This window comes from Globicephala melas, chromosome 2, assembly GCF_963455315.2.
Source record: "Globicephala melas chromosome 2, mGloMel1.2, whole genome shotgun sequence".
In the NCBI taxonomy this organism is placed as follows: domain Eukaryota; kingdom Metazoa; phylum Chordata; class Mammalia; order Artiodactyla; family Delphinidae; genus Globicephala; species Globicephala melas.
This window is the reverse complement of record NC_083315.2, coordinates 86,203,562-86,223,127: the sequence shown is the minus strand read 5'-3', so window position 1 is coordinate 86,223,127 and position 19,566 is coordinate 86,203,562. Positions and strand designations below refer to the sequence as shown.

The 19,566-nt window shown below is 39.2% G+C and overlaps 1 protein-coding gene across 18 annotated transcripts in view; it reads left to right on the top strand.

Annotated features, from left to right (window-relative positions):
• Nucleotides 1-19,566, top strand: part of DUT (deoxyuridine triphosphatase) — a 148,948-nt gene that overhangs the window by 8,559 nt on the left and 120,823 nt on the right. For 8 of the 18 annotated variants that reach the window (XR_009562996.2, XR_009562995.2, XM_060294299.2 and 5 more), the window contains exons 5-6: nt 1,769-1,843; nt 4,034-4,104. Coding sequence is in view for 15 of the 18 variants with exons in the window: in XM_060294299.2 (XP_060150282.1) it covers nt 1,769-1,843; nt 4,034-4,104 (146 nt within the window). In the remaining 3 variants the exon portion in view is untranslated. Of the gene's footprint in view, nt 1-1,768; nt 1,844-2,002; nt 2,074-2,996; nt 3,125-4,033; nt 4,105-7,066; nt 7,654-19,566 lie in introns of those variants that run through there. The other 10 variants (XR_011377243.1, XM_060294289.1, XM_060294286.1 and 7 more) reach the window with 4 other exon arrangements.

Sequence of the window (19,566 nt, the reverse complement as noted above, 5' to 3'; positions counted from 1 at the left end):
GCTGAAACTTTCTACATCTAGATAATATAGAAAACAGCTGGTCTCATTTTTATATCCATTCTTTCAATAAATATCAAGGACTAATTTAATGATCAACTGGCAGTGGGGAAAGATGCCAGGCTTCAGTATTTTTTGAATTGGTCAAAGTTTTATTGCTGTAGAACCAGAAAAGAATACTGTTTCCTTCAGTCTAGACATGATATGAACCACTTTCAGCCACTTTTATACTCACCCTTCTCACTGTTAAAAATATGTTTATCTTTAATTCAAACTCTTAAAAGTGTTGTATCAGGAACCTTTTAAGAAGTGCTTAAGTTCAGTTTCACTTACCCCTAGTAATTCATGCATAAACCACAGGGGTTCATTTAAACTACTCTAATCCACTGGAAAAATCTAAAATGTTGGTTTTCTGAATATTTTTCCCCATGGTGGAACTTTTTAAAATTTTGCTTTTTTTTTCCCCCTACATGAGAAAATTGAAAGGGGATGCTTACCCTTGTTCTAAAAAAGAAAAAAAAAATTTTTTCAGTTGACCTTCAAATAATTACGAGTCTGACCAACCATTATTAGTACCCATTGAGCTAAATTCCTGATTCTTTTTATTTCCTTTTTTCTTCTTTGATAAGAGTTTTGTTTTGTTTTTTAAAGAAGTGAGGTGTTAATGAGAAGCTGTAAGATGTGACATGGAGCTACGTTTAATTAGATTCACATGAATCCTATCCAGCATTTTACAAACTGGGGGGAAAGAATTATCATGTATAAAAGGAGACAGGCACTGAGGGGGATGAAGCGGGTAGGAGAGTGACTGCTAACAGGCAGGGGGTTTCTTTTTGCAGTAATAAAAATGTTCTAAAATTGATTGTGGTCGTGTTTGCACAACTTTGAATATGCTAAGAGCCATTGAATTGTGAATTATTTCTCAATATTAGAAAAGGAAGTGAGAAGGCCTGGTGCACCTATATTATCTGTGCTTGTGTTTATGGAAATGTTTTGGATTCTTGGCCCAAAGATAAATGCTAGCAAGTCTGGTAAATGTACTTCTCTGGCTCAAGTTTCTCTCCTGCAAAGATTTGCTGCCTTTGTGTTTATAATCTCAAACAGGTACTAATTACACACGGTTCTGTGTAAAAGTGTACTCATTATTAAGCTTATGTGCTAATGTCTTCTGACAGATGATGCTCTGAGAAAGGCTGGTCGCTTAAATTAAAAGGAGAAGAAGAATGTGAACTGAATGATTCAGCTCCATTTTCATTATAAAAATGGAATGTTCTGATATTTGCTAGACTGCTGCTTAACGTTGACTTATTCTACTGCAGATCTTTAGGCTTTTTGACATTTTTATTTATGACTCAATCATATTTCAATCTGGATGTTAGTGGGAAGTTGCTGCCAGGAGAAGCCTTTAAAACCCAAATCATAATTTTCTCTTAGTCTTTTGGACAGGTGTGCCACAAATAGACAGTAGGATTGGAGAGAGCAATTCAGGATGACTTGTCTGAGATGCTAAGTGCCTACTCCCAATTTAGAGTAGGTAGTGGTCACCATTTGTAAGGATGACAGGTTGGAAAATTAGGACCACTTTCTTAATTCTTATTTGCATTTTAGTAATTTCTTAGTTTTGAGGCTTTACATAGTACCAGAGCAAGATTCACATATTCGTTGTAAGGATAAAACTCTCAGAGCTACTTAGGAATGATTCTGAGGTAATCATATACCCTTAATCTTTCGGTACCATAAACCAAGCTAATATTTTTTTTCTTTTTTCCAGCTGGTGTCATAGATGAAGATTATAGAGGAAATGTTGGTGTTGTACTGTTTAATTTTGGCAAAGAAAAGTTCGAAGGTATGTCAAATACATGCAGTCACATAAGTGCAATGAGTTTTCCAAGTTACGTATGTCTAAGTAACACATGCTACTCTAATTCTCATTGTACTGTACAAGGCAGGATACAGAGAATGCATCAGTATCAGTAATAAATTGTTTTGTGTTTTTCCTTTGAAGTCAAAAAGGGTGATCGCATTGCACAGCTCATTTGTGAACGGATATTTTACCCAGAAATAGAGGAAGTTCAAGTAAGTATCCTAAAAGCTGAATAGGGAATACATGATGTAACATCTTCAGTGAAGGAGAAATAAAATTTTGAGGAATTTAGTATGCTATTTGTAACTAAATACAGATCTTCCTCGACTTCACAATGGGATTACATCCCAATAAATCCATCATAAGTTGAAAATATCTTAAGTTGAGAATGCACTTAATACGTCTAACCTACCGAACATCATAGCTTAGCCTAGCCTAACTTCAACATGCTCAGAATGCTTACATTAACCTACAGTTGGACAAAAGCATCCAACACAAAGCCTGTTTTATAAGGAAGTGTTGAATATCTCATGTAATTTGTTGACTACCATGCTGAAAGTGAAAAATAGCATGGTTGTATGAGTACAGAACAGTTGTGTTATCAGTGGTTCACCCTTGTGATGGCATGGCTGGCTGGTGGCTGCAGCTTGCTCCCGTTGCCCAGCATCACGAGAATATCACACCGTATATCACTAGTCCATGAAAAGGTCAGAATTCAATATTTGGGGCACAGTTTTTACCGAATGCAAATCACTTTAGCACCATCATAAAGTCAAAAAATCATAAGTCAAACCATCCTAAGTTGGGGACCATCTGAGGTAGAATATGTGACTAGTCCTATTTTAGGCAAAATTTAAATCTTAGAATTTCTTGAAATTGTTTTCCATAGCTATTATACAGCATTACTTTGGATAATAAACCACTTAAATAATAGTCTGTGAAATTCTACTGTTCCCTTAGCTTTTTTGGAACTTATTCAATATTTTAATTTATGAAACTTTAAAAATTTAATTTTCTGTAATCTTTTTGAAACAATGCTATAGCAAGAATAAAAGTCTTACAAATTTGGAGCTGGAGAGAACTGAAAGAGCATCTGAAATTAACTACATGGCTTACTACCTTTATGTCTTTTCAGGTTTTAGATGACACTGAAAGGGGTTCAGGAGGTTTTGGTTCCACTGGAAATAATTAAAATTTATGACAAGAACAGAAAATGAGAAAATATACTTTTTTCCTTGAAAATAAAGGCTTTGCTTAAAGTGTTTTGGTGTTTTGCACTTCTGTAAACAGTTTTAGCTTCTAAAAATACTTGGATTCTCAGGGTTCTCTTATGATCAAGGAAAGGATACCTCTGTTGGGATCACATAGAAACTTACTTTCTTGTGTTTTTCTGCATTTAACTGTTATATAAATCTGTGTGGTGACCTCACACAGTTTCTTTTAAATTAAATGCACATCAATTACCCCAAAACCTGTATTATTTAATTCGCTATATATTACCCCTTCAGTAACTTATTTTTTAATTGCTTTATATATCATAAGCAATGCCTTTCATTCAATAAATTTGAATTCTTTCACAGATACAAATTACTGTATAAACTGAACTGAAGGACAATAAAAAGAAGTTAAAATTATTCCTAATTCGTCCCTTCTCTTCAGTGATCTAAAAGATGTCTTTTTAAACTTAAGATTCTTTGTGTGGGTGGGAAGAAGAGAATCCTCAGTTTATTTTTTTTATTTTTAGGTTTATCCTTTTTTTTTTTTTTTTTTTAACCTCCCTTTTTTGTAGACCCCAGGTTAACTTGGTAGAGGTGTGTTTGTGAAAGGAAATGTAACTTGGGAATTTCCAGTTGGTTTGTTCTTCTGAATTTCATTCTGTCAAGTAAACTGTAGTTATGTGACCTTCCCTCACGAAAGTAGCAGTAAGAGGCTGCACCCAAGAAAATATACAATTTAATAGGGACCAATAGATATAAAGAGGGATGCTTAGGCCACTGGGTTTGTCCAAACCAAGTACCTTTGAGTAAGTCTCGGCAGCATGAATTAGCTTGATTAACATCTATTGCAGCCTTCTTGGAGTGCTTTCCTTTTCTGCATTTCCCAAACCCCTTTACACCAGGACTTTTTCAATCAGGTGCACTAGTGTGAGACTCAAAAGGCATCATTTTGCAGGTGTGGGTCACACAGATGGAATGCTTCTGGAGCTGGCAGCTCTCTTGGCCACCCAGTTCCTGGAAACACAGGTTAGAGTTTTTTTCTCTGTCCTTCTAGTGATTCTCTAGATTCTTCTAGGCCATTTAATACCCTGCAGTGTAGTGTTTTCCATTACTTCGGAAATGTAACTATGGGTCACGATTCATTAGTGAGTCATGAAATCAACTCAGTGGGTCATAACTAGCATTAAAAAAAAAATGAATAGAAAAACAGAGGACAACATGTCAGATGGGTAAATATTGTGAAGATTATTTGAATTATATATTTATGTGTGCATGTGTGTACTGGGTCACGGTATAAATTATTTCTGAAGTCAGTAAAATTTAAATAAATTCTTTTCTGCTAAACTAACCAGTCAGGGTTCTCTGAACCCTGACCAATACATAGTAACAGTTGAGTAAGAACAAAGAGTATGATGTGACTACCAAGAGATATGGTCTGAGCTTACACTGTTAACATTAAGTCCACTATATTAAGCACTTACAAACTGCTCATTTCTTTCTCATAACATGGCTGTGGGAGAACAGATGAAACAAAAATAGATAACAAAAATCGGCACAGACATTTCAGCTAATGATGACCACTATTGAAATTCAGGTCCTATGGCTTCAAAGCTCATGTTCTTTGCAGTATCTTCAGTCTTTCAAGTGGTAAAGAGAATATCGAATGGAAGAGATGGTTGATGAAAATCTTCCTCTAGTTTGTTCATACCTGGAATATGTTTCCATCTTGGTACCATATTTAAAGGAAGATGCTCAGATCTGAAGCTACTCTAAAGTTAGAGACCAGAATGATATCCATGGGGGATAGATGAGAGACCTGGTATGGAGTTTTTTTGGTCTTAAGTTTTGGTTTTTGTCTGGAGAAGTGTATTTGTTGGGATGGGAGGAATGGGGTGGGGGGTGGCAGAAGGTCCCAGGGATATAATAGATGTTCTTACAGTCTAAAGACTCAGGGAATTAGGCTTGTCATATGTGACCTGAGGGACTGAAGCTAGGATCAGTGAATTTAATCTATAGAAGAGAGTGGCTGTGAGATAATAGAAAATAGATATTGGTCTCTGAACACTGGGAACATCTCTTGTTCTATATTGGTCTTTGACCTGTGTTCCTGACACGGAGCTCCTGAAACCCTTGTAATTTTGTGGGTGGTAGGAGTGTCTTGTTCTAATGGGGTGACTCTGGGTGGGCTCCTGGATGGCTCCTGAATGAGGGCTGGTCACTGGAAAGATGGACTGAGACATGATCAGAAGCTTAGAATTTTCAGTGCCCCCCCGTTCCCCCCCACTTCTCATGAAGGGAGAAGGGCTGAAATTGGAAGTAATCATGGATCGTTCCTATGTGATGAAGCCTCCATAAAATCCCAAAAAGAACAGGGCTCAGAGAGCTCACAGGTTGGGCTGGGAGAGTGGTGCGCCTGGACAGGTTATGGAAGCTCCGTGCCCTTTCCCACGTATCTTGCCCTCTGCACCTCTCCCATCTGTATTTTCACCTGTATCTTTTATCATGTCCTTTTATAATAAACTAGTAAACATAAGTGTTTTCCTGAGTTCTGTGAACTGCTCTAGAAAATTAATCAACCCCAAGGAGAGGAGGTCTTTGGAACTTCTATAGCTGGTCAGAAGCACGGGTGAAAACCTGAGCTTGTAGCTGGTGTCTGAAGTGGTGGTGGGAGGGATGGCTGGGGGAGAGTGGTCAGTCTTATGGGACTGAGCCCTTAACCTGCAGTATCTGAGGCTATCTCCAAGTACACAGTGTCAGAATTGAGAAATTGTAGAACATGCAGCTGGTGTCACAGAATTGCTTGTTGTGGGAAAAAGCTTGCACACGTTTGGTGCCCAGAAGTGAAGTGTTTTCTGTGAGTAGTAAAGGAGACTCACAGGGAGGGAAGACATGTTAGGAAAGAACTAAGTTCTTCCCTACACAGGAAGGAAAAAAGCTGTTTTTCCTTAACAGTGGCATAGGGCAGACTCATGGAACTTGCCTAAAACAGTGAAAAAAGCAAAGAAAGTGCAAATGCCATATGGAAAAAGCAAGAAAAGGAAATGCCATGTGAAAGAGTACAATACAGTCTGTTGGGTTGGGGTTATTGGAGACATTTTCTCTTATGTATGTAAAGTTCAAATATTTTATAATATTTTTACTCTGTTTTATTATGAAATACAACGTTTAGAAAAGACTATGAAACAAAAGTGGATGGAATAGTGAATAACTGCAGAATAGGAACACCTAAATAGTAGTCTGGACCAGTTTTCTAGGAAGTGAAACCCTATGTTAATAAGGCTTCGTTCCTGAGCTCATTTCATCTTTGCCTTATTTCAATCAGCTAGATTCAGTTGGCAGCAAAGGAAAACCAGGAAGCAGCACTTTATTAGGGCAAGTCTTCCTTTCTGCTACAAAGGAAACCAGTTTTTTACTGATGACCAAAGAGAAGCATCATTTTCACATGTAGGGCTGCACTTTGATTATCAATTAACTACAAATTGCTTAGCAATTGCCATTCAGTTTCTTTCCAGGCAGAAACCAGGCAGTTTTCCTCTCCCTTGACAGTTCTACCTCACTAATGATGCCCACTATCCACTCCTGTCCTTGGTGCTGTATACATCAGAAGAGAAATAATCAGGGAGACTCCTACAAACTAATCTGATGCTCCTTCAGTTAATTTCCCTTGGTGGCTATCTGTAGAGGAAGCTACATACTAATATTTAAACAGGGAGCCTAAATGAATGGGGGGGATGGAGGTGGGGGAAGCCCCAAGATTTAGATTTCAAAGCACCTTCCCTACACAGTACAGTAAGTCCCCTACATACGAACCTTCAAGTTGCGAGCTTTCAAAGACACAAACATGCGTTTGCATGTCCAGTCACGTAAGTTAGTTCATGTGTCTGGCGTACATTGTTACGTATGTGCGTCCTCTACATGTGGTTTGCTTTTGTGTACTTTACAGTACTGTATAGAGTACAGTAGTACAGTATGTTTATTTCAAGCCCAGCATGTCTGGAAACAAGCATAAAAGCAGCGGTGATATAGCTGGTACTGCTAAGAAGTGCCAGGTATTGGAGGCCCAGAGAAAGGATGAAGAGAGACAAGAGGAAGAAGTAACTGAAGAACTGAAGAGATTCATGACGCAGGAAATGGCAGGGGATTTTCTTTATTTGAGGAGGCACTGTTAGTTTTTGAGACACAGGACCTGAACACAGAACGGTACACAAAGGTTGCAGCAGCTGTTCAGAATGCAATCCAGTGCTACCGTATCATCTATGACGAGAAAAAAAGAGCTACTACCCAGACATCACTGGATCGTTTTTTCAAGAGGGTAGATAGAATTGAATCCAGCAAGGAACCAGAACCTGTGCCGTCAACGTCAGGCATGAGTGAAATTGCATCTTGCCCTCCGTCTCCTATTGCTGACGATCCTTCTGCTCTACCGTCTCCCACCTCCTCTCCCTCCTCCAATCAGTAACTCTTCTTACCTGTTCACTTGATGCCAGCCCCTGTATGCCAGGTATTGTGCTATACTACTGTATTTTTCAAGGTACTGTACTGTAAGATTAAAAATTTTATTTTTTGTGTTTTTTATGTATTATTTGTGTGAAAAGTATTATAAACCTATTACAATCCTGTGCTATATAGCTGATTGTTAGTTAGTTGGGTATCTAGGCTAACTTTGTTGGACATAGGAACAAATTGGACTTACGAACGCGCTCTCAGAACGGAACTCGTGCATATGTAGGGAACGTACTGTATTTCTTGCCACATGACCATCTCCATCCCACCTGGCAGGAGATGTCAAATGATTACTTCCTCAAATTCACTTTCCATCTTATCAGTAAAAGAATGGTAGAAGACTAGAGGGCTGAGATATGTAGGTACTTGGAGTTTTGTGTTTGGGGTTAATGGACCTTGGACATATTAACATAATTACATGAGTACTGAGTCCAAGTTGTCATGCAGACCATTCTCAGCAGGGCTCCTACCTACCCCGATCCTCTTGCTCTGACCATCCCCAAACCACACTTGATCCAACTTCTCATTTGCTCTTCTTTCCCCACTTCAACTCCAGCAGTGGTCCTTGTTAGGAAAGCACCAACACACACACACCCCAACCCCACCCCTCACAACTTTCTTTTCCTACTGCTAACCTCTACTGCATATACCCTTAAGGTAATGGTGATAGATTGACAGTTGCATATACCCTTAAGGTAATGGTGATAGATTGACAGTTACAAGAATTGACGATTACAGAAGACAGAAATCATCTGGACCAAAATTCAATGATAATTTTTGTAGTAATATTTATAGATTCAGAGAGCATCCCTGGATGTAGAGAAAGCTTTACATGCAAAATCCATGCTAAGAGGCATGTAATCACTCAAGTAAAGGTAATACTGTGATCTTTGATTAGGCATTTGGAGCCATTTTATCTTCTGTTCATTAGTGTAAAATATACTATTTTGTAACTGACCGGATCCTTTTAGCTGAGAAATACCCTCTAGTATTGTATCATCATCCTGAGAAGAGAGGTGAGATGGGGAGGAACAATTTCTCAAAAGTGAAAGTAAAATGCCTTTTGCTGAAAAAACATCTCCATTTGGATGGATTGTGTACACAGCGTTTTGACATTGCTCTTTTTTTAAAAAAATTATTTATGTTTGGCTGTGTTGGGTCTTCATTGCTGCACACAGGGTTTCCCTAGTTGCGGTGAGCAGGGGCTACTCTTTGTTGCGGTGCATGGGTTTCTCATTGCGGTGGCTTCACTTTTTGTGGAGCACTGGCTCTAAGCACATGGGCTTCAGTAGTTGCAGCACACGGGATCGTAGTTGTGGCTCACAGGCTCTAGAGCACAGGCTCAGTAGTTGGAGCGCACGGGGCTTAGTTGCTCAGCGGCATGTGGGATCTTCCAGACCAGAGAGGAAACCCGTGTCCCCGCATCTGCAGGAGGATTCTCAACTACTGCGCCACCAGGGAAGCCCTGACATTGCTCTTTTACTTACTGAAAAGAGAAAGAGAAAAGGGAAAAATATAAATGAAACTGAAATTTTCACTGAGGGGATCTTCTCAAGAAGTATATGAAGAAAAATATATTAAAAATGGTCGGACCTTCAAGATGGCGGAAGAGTAAGACGTGGAGATCACCTTCCTCCCCACAAATACATCAAAAATACATATACATGTGGAACAACTACAGAACACCTACTGAATGCTGGCAGAAGACCTGACTTCCCAAAAGGCAAGAAACTCCCCACATACCTGGGTAAGGCAAAAGAAAAAAAGACAAAATAATAGGGACAGGACCTGCACCTCTGGGAGGGAGCTATGAAGGAGGAAAAGTTTCCACATACTAGGAAGCCCCTTCACTGGAGGAGACAGTGGTAGCGGGGGGGAAGCTTCAGAGCCATGGAGGAGAGCACGGCAACAGGGGTGCACAGGGCAAGGTGGAGAGATTCACACACAGAGGATCGGTGCTGACCAGCACTCACCAGCCTGAGAGGCTCATCTGCTCACCCGCCAGGGCGGGCGGAGGCTTGAGCTTCGGTCGGATCCCAGGGAGAGGACTGGGGTTGGGTGCGTGAACACAGCCTGAAGGGGGCTAGTGCGACACAGCTAGCCAGGAGGGAATCCAGGAAAAAGTCTGGAACTGCCTAAGAGGCAAGAGACCACTGTTTTTGGGTGCACGAGGAGAGGGAATTCAGAGCACTGCCTAAACGAGCTCCAGAGATAAGTACGAGCCATGGCTATCAGTGCGGACACCAGAGACGGGCATGAAACGTTAAGGCTGCTGCTGCAGCCACCAAGAAGCCTGTGTGCAAGCACAGGTCACTGTCCACACCTCCCGTCCCAGAAACCTGTGCAGTCCGCCACTGCCAGGGTCCCGTGATCCAGGGACAACTTCCCTGGGAGAACGCACGCGTGCCTCAGGCTGCTGCAACGTCATAATGGCCTCTGCCACCGCAGGCTCGCCCCGCATTCCATGCCCCTCCCTCCCCCTTGCCTGAGTGAGCCAAAGCCCCCTAATCAGCTGCTACTTTAACCCCATCCTGTCTGGGTGAAGAACAGATGCCCACAGGTGACCTACATGCAGAGGCAGGGCCAAATCCAAAGCTGAACACCAGGAGCTGTGCAAACAAAGAATAGAAAGGGAAATCTCTCCCAGCAGCCTCAGGAGCAGCAAATTAAATCGCCACAATCAACTTGATGTACCCTGCATCTGTGGAATACCTGAGTAGACAATGAACCATCCCAAAATTGAGGTGGTGGACTTGGGAGCAATGATATATATTTTTTTCTCCATTTTCCCTTTTTGTGAGTGTGTATTTTGTGAGTATTTTTACAGCACCATAAGTGAAATTGAAAATTCTCTACAAGGAATCAATAGCACAATGACTGAGGCAGAAGAACGGATAAGTGATCTGGAAGATAAAATACTGGAAATAACTACTGCAGAGCAGAATGAGGAAAAAGAATGGAAGAATTGAGGACAGTCTCAGAGACCTCTGGGAGAACATTAAACACACCAACATTCGAATTATAGGGGTCCCAGAGGAAGAGAAAAGGAAAGGGACTCAGAAAATATTTGAAGAGATTATAGTTGAAAACTTCCCTAATGTGGGAAAGGAAATGGTTAATCAAGTCCAGGAAGCGCAGAAAGTCCCATACAGGATAATTCCAAAGAGAAACACACGAAGACACATATTAACCAAACTATCAAAAATTAAATACAAAGAAAAAATATTAAAAGCAGAAAGGGAAAAACAACAAATAACATACAAGGGAATCCCCATAAGGTTAACAGCTGATCTTTCAGCAGACATTCTGCAAGCCAGAAAGGAGTGGCAGGACATATTTAAAGTGATGAAAGGGAAAAACCTACAACCAAGATTACTCTACCCATCAAGGATCTCATGCAGATTTGATGGAGAAATTAAAACATTTACAGACAAGCAAAAGCTAAGAGAATTCAGCACCACCAAACCAGCTTTAAAACAAATGCTAAAGGAACTTCTCTACGCAGGAAACATAAGAGAAGGAAAAGACCTACAATAACAAACCCAAAACAATTTAAAAAATGGTAATAGGAACATACATATTGACAACTACCTTAAATGTAAACGGCTTAAATGCTCCCACCAAAAGACAGACTGGCTGAATGGATACAAAAACAAGACCCATATATATGCTGTCTACAAGAGACTCACTTCAGACCTAGGGACACATACAGACAAAGTGAGGGGATGGAAAAAGATATTTCATGCAAATAGAAATCAAAACAAAGCTGTAGTAGCAATTCTCATATCAGACAAAATAGACTTTAAAATAAAGACTATTATAAGAGGCAAAGAAGGACACTACATAATGATCAAGGGATCAATCCAAGAAGATATAACAATTGTAAATAAGTATGCACCCAACATAGGAGCACCTCAATACATACAGCAAATGCTAACAGCCATACAATTGGAAATCGACAGTAACACAACCATAGTAGGGGACTTTAACACCCTACTTTCACCAATGGACAGATCATCCAAAATGAAAATAAATAAGGAAACACAAGCTTTAAATGATACATTAAACAAGATGGACTTAATTGATATTTATAGGACATTCCATCCAAAAACAACAGAATACACTTTCTTCTCAAGTGCTCATGGAACATTCTCCAGGATAGATCATATCTAGGGTCACAAATCAAGCATTGGTAAATTTGAGAAAATTGAAATCGTATCAAGTATCTTTTCCAACCACAATGCTATGAGACAAGATATCAATTAAAGGAAAAAAATCCGTAAAAAATACAAATACATGGAGGCTAAACAATACACTACTTAATAACCAAGAGATCGCTGAAGAAATCAAAGAGGAAATCAAAAAGTACCTAGAAACAAATGACAAAAAAACCCACGATGACCCAAAACGGATGGGATGCAGCAAAAGCACTTCTAAGAGGGAAGTTTACAGCAATAAAATCCTACCTCAAGAGACAAGAAACATCTCAAGTAAATAACCTAACCTTACACCTATAGCAATTAGAAAAAGGAGAACAAAAGAAACCCCAAAGTTAGCAGAGGGAAAGAAATCATAAAGATCAGATCAGAAATAAAGGAAAAAGAAATGAAGGAAACGTTAGCAAAGATCAAGATAACCAAAAGCTAGTTCTTTGAGCAGGTAAACAAAATTGATAAACCATTAGCCAGACTCCTCAAGAAAAAAAGGGAGAAGACTCAAATCGATAGAATTAGAAATGAAAAAGAAGTAACAACTGACACTGCAGATATACAAAGGATCATGAGAGATTACTACAAACAACTATATGCCAATAAAATGGACAACCTGGAAGAAATGGGCAAATTCTTAGAAAAGCACAACCTTCCAAGACTGAACCAGGAAGAAATAGAAAATATAAACAGACCAATCACAAGCACTGAAATTGAAACTGTGATTAAAAATCTTCCAACAAACAAAGCCCAGGACCAGATGGCTTCACAGGTGAATTCTATCAAGCGTTCAGAGAAGAGCTAACACCTATCCTCCTTAAAATCCTTCAAAATATAGCAGAGGGAGGAACACTCGGAAACTCTTTCTATGAGGCCACCATCACCCTGATACCAAAACCAGACAAAGATGTCACAAAGATAGAAAACTACAGGCCAATATCACTGATGAACATAGGTGCAAAAATCCTCAACAAAATACTAGCAAACAGAATCCAACAACACATTAAAAGGATCATACACCATGATCAAGTGGGGTTTATCCCAGGAATGCAAGGATTCTTCAATATACGGAAATCAACCAATGTGATACACCATATTAACAAATTGAAGGATAAAAACCATATGATCATCTCAATAGATGCAGAAAAGCTTTCAACACCCATTTATGATAAAAACCCTACAGAAAGTAGGCATAGAGGGAACTTAACTCAACATAATAAAGGCCATATATGACAAGCCCACAGCCAACATCGTTCTCAATGGTGAAAAACTGAAACCATTTCCTCTAAGATCAGGAACAAGACAAGGTTGTCCACTCTCACCACTATTATTCAACATAGTTTTCAAAGTTTTAGCCACAGCAATCAGAGAAGAAATAGAAATAAAAGGAATCCAAATCTGAAAAGAAGAAATAAAGCTGTCACTGTTTGCAGATGACATGATACTATACATAGAGAATCCTAAAGATGCTACCAGAATACTACTAGAGCTAATCAATGAATTTGGTAAAGTAGCAGGATACAAAATTAATGCACAGAAATCTCTGGCATTCCTATACACTAATGATGAAAAATCTGAAAGAGAAATTTAGGAAACACTCCCATTTACCACTGCAACAAAAAGAATAAAATACCTAGGAATAAACTTACATAAGGAGACAAAAGACCTGTATGCAGAAAACTAAGACACTGATGAAAGAAATTAAAGGTGATACAAACAGATGGAAAGATATACCATGTTCTTGGGTTGGAAGAATCAACATTGTGAAAATGACTATACTACCCAAAGCAATCTACAGATTCAATGCAATCCCTATCAAACTACCATTTGCATTTTTTACAGAACTAGAACAAAAAACTTCACAACTTGTATGGAAACACAAAAGACTCCGAATAGCCAAAGCAATCTTGAGAAAGAAAAATGGAGCTGGAGGAATTCGGCTCTTGGATTTCAGACTACACTACAAAGCTACAGTCATCAAGGTAGTATGGTACTGGCACAAAAACAGAAATATAGTTTAATGGAACAGGATAGATAGGCCAGAGAGAAACCCATGCACTTATGGTCACCTTATCGTTGATAAAGGAGGCAAGAATATACAATGGAGAAAAGACAGCCTCTTCAATAAGTGGTGCTGGGAAAAGTGGACAGCTACATGGAAAAGAATGAAATTAGAACACTCCCTAACACCATACACAAAAATAAACTCAAAATGGATTAAAGACCTAAATGTAAGGTCGACACTATTAAACTCTTAGGAAGAGGAAAACATAGGCAGAGCACTCTATGACATACATCACAGCAAGATCCTTTTTGCCACACCTGCCAGAGACATGGAAATAAAAACAAAAATAAACAAATGGGACCTAATGAAACTTAAAAGCTTTTGCGCAGCAAAGGAAACCATAATCAAGACAAAAAGACAACCCTCAGAATGGGAGAAAATATTTGCAAACGAAGCCACTGACAAAGGATTAATCTCCAAAATTTACAAACAGCTCATGCAGCTCAATATCAGAAAAACAAACAACCCAATCCAAAAATGGGCAGAAGACCCAATAGACATTTCACCAAAGCAGATATACAGATGGCCAACAAACACATGAAAGGATGCTCAACATCACTAATCATTAGAGAAATGCAAATCAAAACTACAATGAGGTATCACCTCACAGTAGTCAGAATGGCCATCATCAAAATATCTACAAACAATAAATGCTGGAGAGGGTGTGGAGAAAAGGGAACCCTCCTACACTGTTGGTGGGAATGTAAATTGATACAGCCACTGTGGAGAACAGTATGGAGGTTCCTTAAAAAACTAAAAATAGAACTACCATACAACCCAGCAATCCCACTACTGGCCATATACCTTGAGCAATCCATAATTCAAAAAGAGTCATATACCACAATGTTCCTTGCAGCTCTATTTACAATAGCCAGGACATGGAAGCAACCTAAGTGTCCATCAACAGACGAATGGATAAAGAAGATGTGGCACTTATATACAATGGAATATTGCCCAGCCATAAAAAGAAATGCATTTGAGTTATTTCTAGTGAGGTGGATGGACCTAGAGTCTGTCATACAGAGTGAAGTTAAGTCAGAAGGAGAAAAATAAATACCGTATGCTAACACATATATATGGAATCCAAAGAAAAAATAATGGTTCTGAAGAACCTCGGGGCGGGACAAGAATAAAGACACAGACAGAGAATGGACTTGAGGACACGGGGAGGGGGAAGGGTAAGTTGGGCGAAGTGAGAGAGTGGCATGGACATATATACACTACCAAATGTAAAATAGCTAGCTAGAGGGAAGCAGCTGCATAGCACAGGGAGATCAGCTGGGTGTTTTTGTGACCACGTAGAGTGGTGGGATAGGGAGGGTGGGAGGGAGATGCAAGAGGGAGGAGATATGGGGATATATGTATATGTAAATCTGATTCATTTTGTTATAAAGCTGAAACTAACGCACCATTGTAAAGCAGTTATACTCCAATAAAGATGTTAAATAAATAAATTCATAAATACATAAATATAAAAATGGTCTCCGTTTACTAGCAACTAAACGTGGTTAATTTGGGAGAATTTTTAAGATCCAGGAGGTCTCCTAAAGATAATGTCAAGTAACTATTTATGAAAGTCAGATTGTAGAGAGAAATTAAAGTTAACAAATTACTAAATTATGTCTTGGTTTGATCCTAATTTTCAAAAGTGGGTTTTACAGATGAGTAAGAATCCTCTGGGAGAATATATTCTAAAATAATGATTATCTCTGGCTGTTGGAATTGGTGGTATTTTTCCTTTTTGCATTATCTATATCATAACATCTTTTAACATGAAAACTATATTACTTGGTTAAGGGAAACACTTAAAACTTTATGATAAAATATATTTGTTTAGTTTTGATTACATTTACTATTTTACTGAATATTTTAATACTCAATGGGAAAATTATTACTATAAATTATAAGTTTTGAAGAAAAAATATACAAGTTGGTCTAATGGTAAAACAGTGGCTTTGGGAATTTTAGACCTAAGTTTAAGTCCGCTCTTTCACTAACTAAAAGATGTTGAGTAAATAAAATAACTTTACGGATTCTCAATTTTCTTAGCATAAAATAGGGCAAACGCGTCAGATAATCTCCAGGGTCCCTTCCAGCTCTCTTATTCCATTTAGTGAATCTTGCGACCAGTCTGTATGGCTGTGGAGAACTACTGCCACCTGGTGGCAATTATCTAAAGTTAGGGGGCTAATTTAAGGTATAAAATCCCGTCGTTCATTCATTTATTCACATTTGTAATTGCCTAGCATCTGTGTGCTGAACAAGTGCCGGCATCATCATTCATTCAGTTTAGTATTTTTCTAGATGATATACGTGAAACAACTAAGACATGAGCTGTCACATGCTAGCTACATGACCTTGAGGACATCATCTAACCACTATCTTCCCATCTGAAAAATCAAGATAGTAATATCCACCTTACATTATTAGAAAATCTAGAGTTGATGGATGTAAAGTATCTCACACAGTCCATAGCAAAGAATATTTGGTCAATAAATGGTCACAATTATCTTCAGGAATGTTACCATCTAGCAGGGGAAGTCAGATAAATATAGAAATCTCTGCAGTAAGCGATATACCTTGAAAATACAAAGAAGACACAAGGCATATTCATAAAATGGCAAAACGAAAGTTCAGATAGACTGGTGTGTAAAGGACATATAGAAAATCGCTGGTAAGCATCCTGGAATTGTAGGTTGCAGGTTCACTCTGGAGGGTCCTAAACACCAGGGAAGCAATGGCCAGCCGTGGAAGAGTTTGGGGCAAAGAGTGACATCACCAGAGCTGAGCTTCAGGAGTTGATATTAATCTGATGTCTGTGACAATGAGGTTAAGAAGCCATCACCAAAATAGCCAGCTAATGAGCACAGAGGATGGAAATGACAGTGAGAAACTGTAAGAACAAAATAGGGACTGCATCTTTCAAGCTGACCTAAGACATTGTTAGATAACACATGGATTGCCTGAGCCTAAAGGAGGCTATGTGTTTGGGGTCATGAAACCAACCAAACCACAGCAGTTGTAGGGCTAGTTTCCAAGTTCCTGATCAAGGGTCTCATACCCCTTCTCCATTCAGGAAAGACGTTAACCCAACTTTCCACTCAGGTATGAACACTGAACCACATATGAGGTTGGCCCTGTCATCACACATTGTACAAGTAGATAAAAAAGAAGCAACCTTTTTGTGGCTATTTTCTGATGTGCCAGGGGCTAGAGGGGAAATATGACAAAAATACTCTTCAAGTCCGATCACTTTGACTATTAGAAAGCGCATTATACTTAAAGAAAAATAAAATCCCAAGGGTGGCCCCATTTAGAAACCTCTGTGGGATTTATAATGACTTAATTTTTAGTTGACATGAAATATTTTTTTTCTGGCATCTTAGGGAAGCAGGCAATTTCAGAGGTGATGTTTTGACAAACAGTAGCATAGATCAGGACAAATGACAGGAAGCTCTCATAAAATAGACCTTGACTAGGGCAAAGGCAAATAATGATATGATCCCTGCAGCTATATGTTTGGAATGTAAACATTATATTGTTGGGCATGACAAGGAAAATAACATTAGAAAGAGACTGATGCTGTATGGGGGTCCTGTCAGATAGGGAGTGTAGGATAATTCCATGATATGTGCAATAATACGGTTCAGAAAAAAGAAGGTGCCCGCTGGCTGAAACTGTGTTTGATTATCATAGAAGAGATGAAACGCTTTTTCATAGTCAGAAAAATCAATGTACAGCCAAAGAAGAGAAGCCGTTTGATGATAAGGCAATAAAAACTTCAAAGGGTAACTTAGAAATGCTTCCTAATTCATGTCAGCCTAAACTTAGCCCCGTGCTGTCTCACGCTGTCTGCCAGCTCTTTCACTGGAATATGTTACCCAGTCTCCTTGGAGTCATTACCGGGTCTCCTCGGAATGGAAACTGTGTCAGACTCCAGGGGTGCGGAGGAGGGAAAATGGTGCTGGCAGAAGGAGAGGAAGTGTTTTTTCTATTTAGAGCCAGAAGTGAGCGCTGACATTGTCTCGCATATGTTTGGGGACAATGGCACATGCCAATGGTAACACGTCCACTTTTTTCACTTTTTTGAGTCCCTTGCTCAGAGGCCTTTGGCAAGTGGCTCCCTCCTCGTCCCCACATCTCTGAATCCCTTTCCTTCCTCTTGGGAATATTAAAAGGGGACAACAGGCACAGTTTCCACCTTTGCATTATTAGCATAATCATCCAGAGTGAATTCTCTTATTCTTCCTGTACATGTATTTTGTGAAAAGTGTGAAAAGTCTTTTTCCTTACATGACTTCATTTCCTCTTCTTGTTAGCACACGTTTTGGGAGGGTTTGAACATTAATCTCAGCTGACTTCAGACCTGCACTAAGCAAAGCTTTCATTTTCTAGGCCAAAGTAGACAAAGCGAAAGGAGCAGTTGCTAATTGATGCTACGATAGGAGAGAGACTGGGTTAATCACCATCAGGAACCGGGAGCCAGTGGTGCACCTCTCTCTCCCCCTCACCAAGTTCATGGTTGGGGGCAGGGTTCAGACTCCTCGGGCCTCCCATGCACCTCTGATGAGCCTACTGTGATAGCTGCCTAGCACTTGGCTACTGCAGTATAATTGAGTAGCAAAATATATATATATATTTTTAAAGATAGTTTTATTTATGTATGACACAACGTCTGCACTGAACATCTTTTGTTAAAAGGCAAAAATAATTACCCTTTTGCCACAGTTTACTTATTTCTCCCCAAGACGTGTTTGTAGGTATAGAATATCATCTTTTAGCTGCTTTGTCCTGATATACTATCTATATTAACTTTTGTTAGAATCAATTGTCAGGACTTCAATTAAAATACAAATAGTAAGAGGAAGAGAACTAACTTTTTAAAAAATTCTATACACTCCAGGTGTTATGCTAGTTTTACCTGATGTTATTTTGTAAAGCTAGGGCAAAATTCCTCTTAGGGTAAAAACTGGTTTCTTGAATTTTTAGGGAGTCAGCAAACCATTCTGCTGGGCTCCCCCAGTATTAGAGTGTGTCCAGAGCTCAAGGCTTGCTTGGGCAACCTGAGAAGGAGGAGAGGCAGTGAGACTCAGAAGTTCTGGGAGGGGGTCCCGAAATGTGGTAGGAGGCTAATTGGAGAAGAGACTGGAAGCCAGAGAAATTTCCTGCATCAGGGATGACCAAGGAACTTACTCTCTCAAATAGCTATTAAACAAATTTCAATCATTTACAAAAGTAGAATTTGTAGTATGAGGAATCCCATGTACTCATCACTCAACTTCAACAATTATCAGCTCTTAGCTGATTTTGTTTCTTCTGTGTCTCCACCTATTCCCCCATCCCCAACCCCAATGAATTATTTTGAAACAAAGCCCAGACATAGTATCACTGCATAGATTACTTTTAATCTGTTTACTGAGCTGTCTGTGCTTTAACTTCCCTCCTATTACCCAAACTTCAGTAAAGTGGACTACACACATTGCTTAAGTGTCACTTTGGAGTGGGGGCAAAAAGCAAAAAATAGTTTGCATTTGGGCTGAAGTGGATAAAGAATAAGACAGTAGTATTAAGCTTGATGCAGAGCTGAGATTAAGAATAAGCAGAGCTCCCAAGAATTCTTGAAATTATTGGGGGAATGCAGGCGGGAAAGGGATGATAGATTTCCTGCAGGAAGTCAGAGAAGGGCTTCACGCAGGGCTGTGTGTGTGTGTG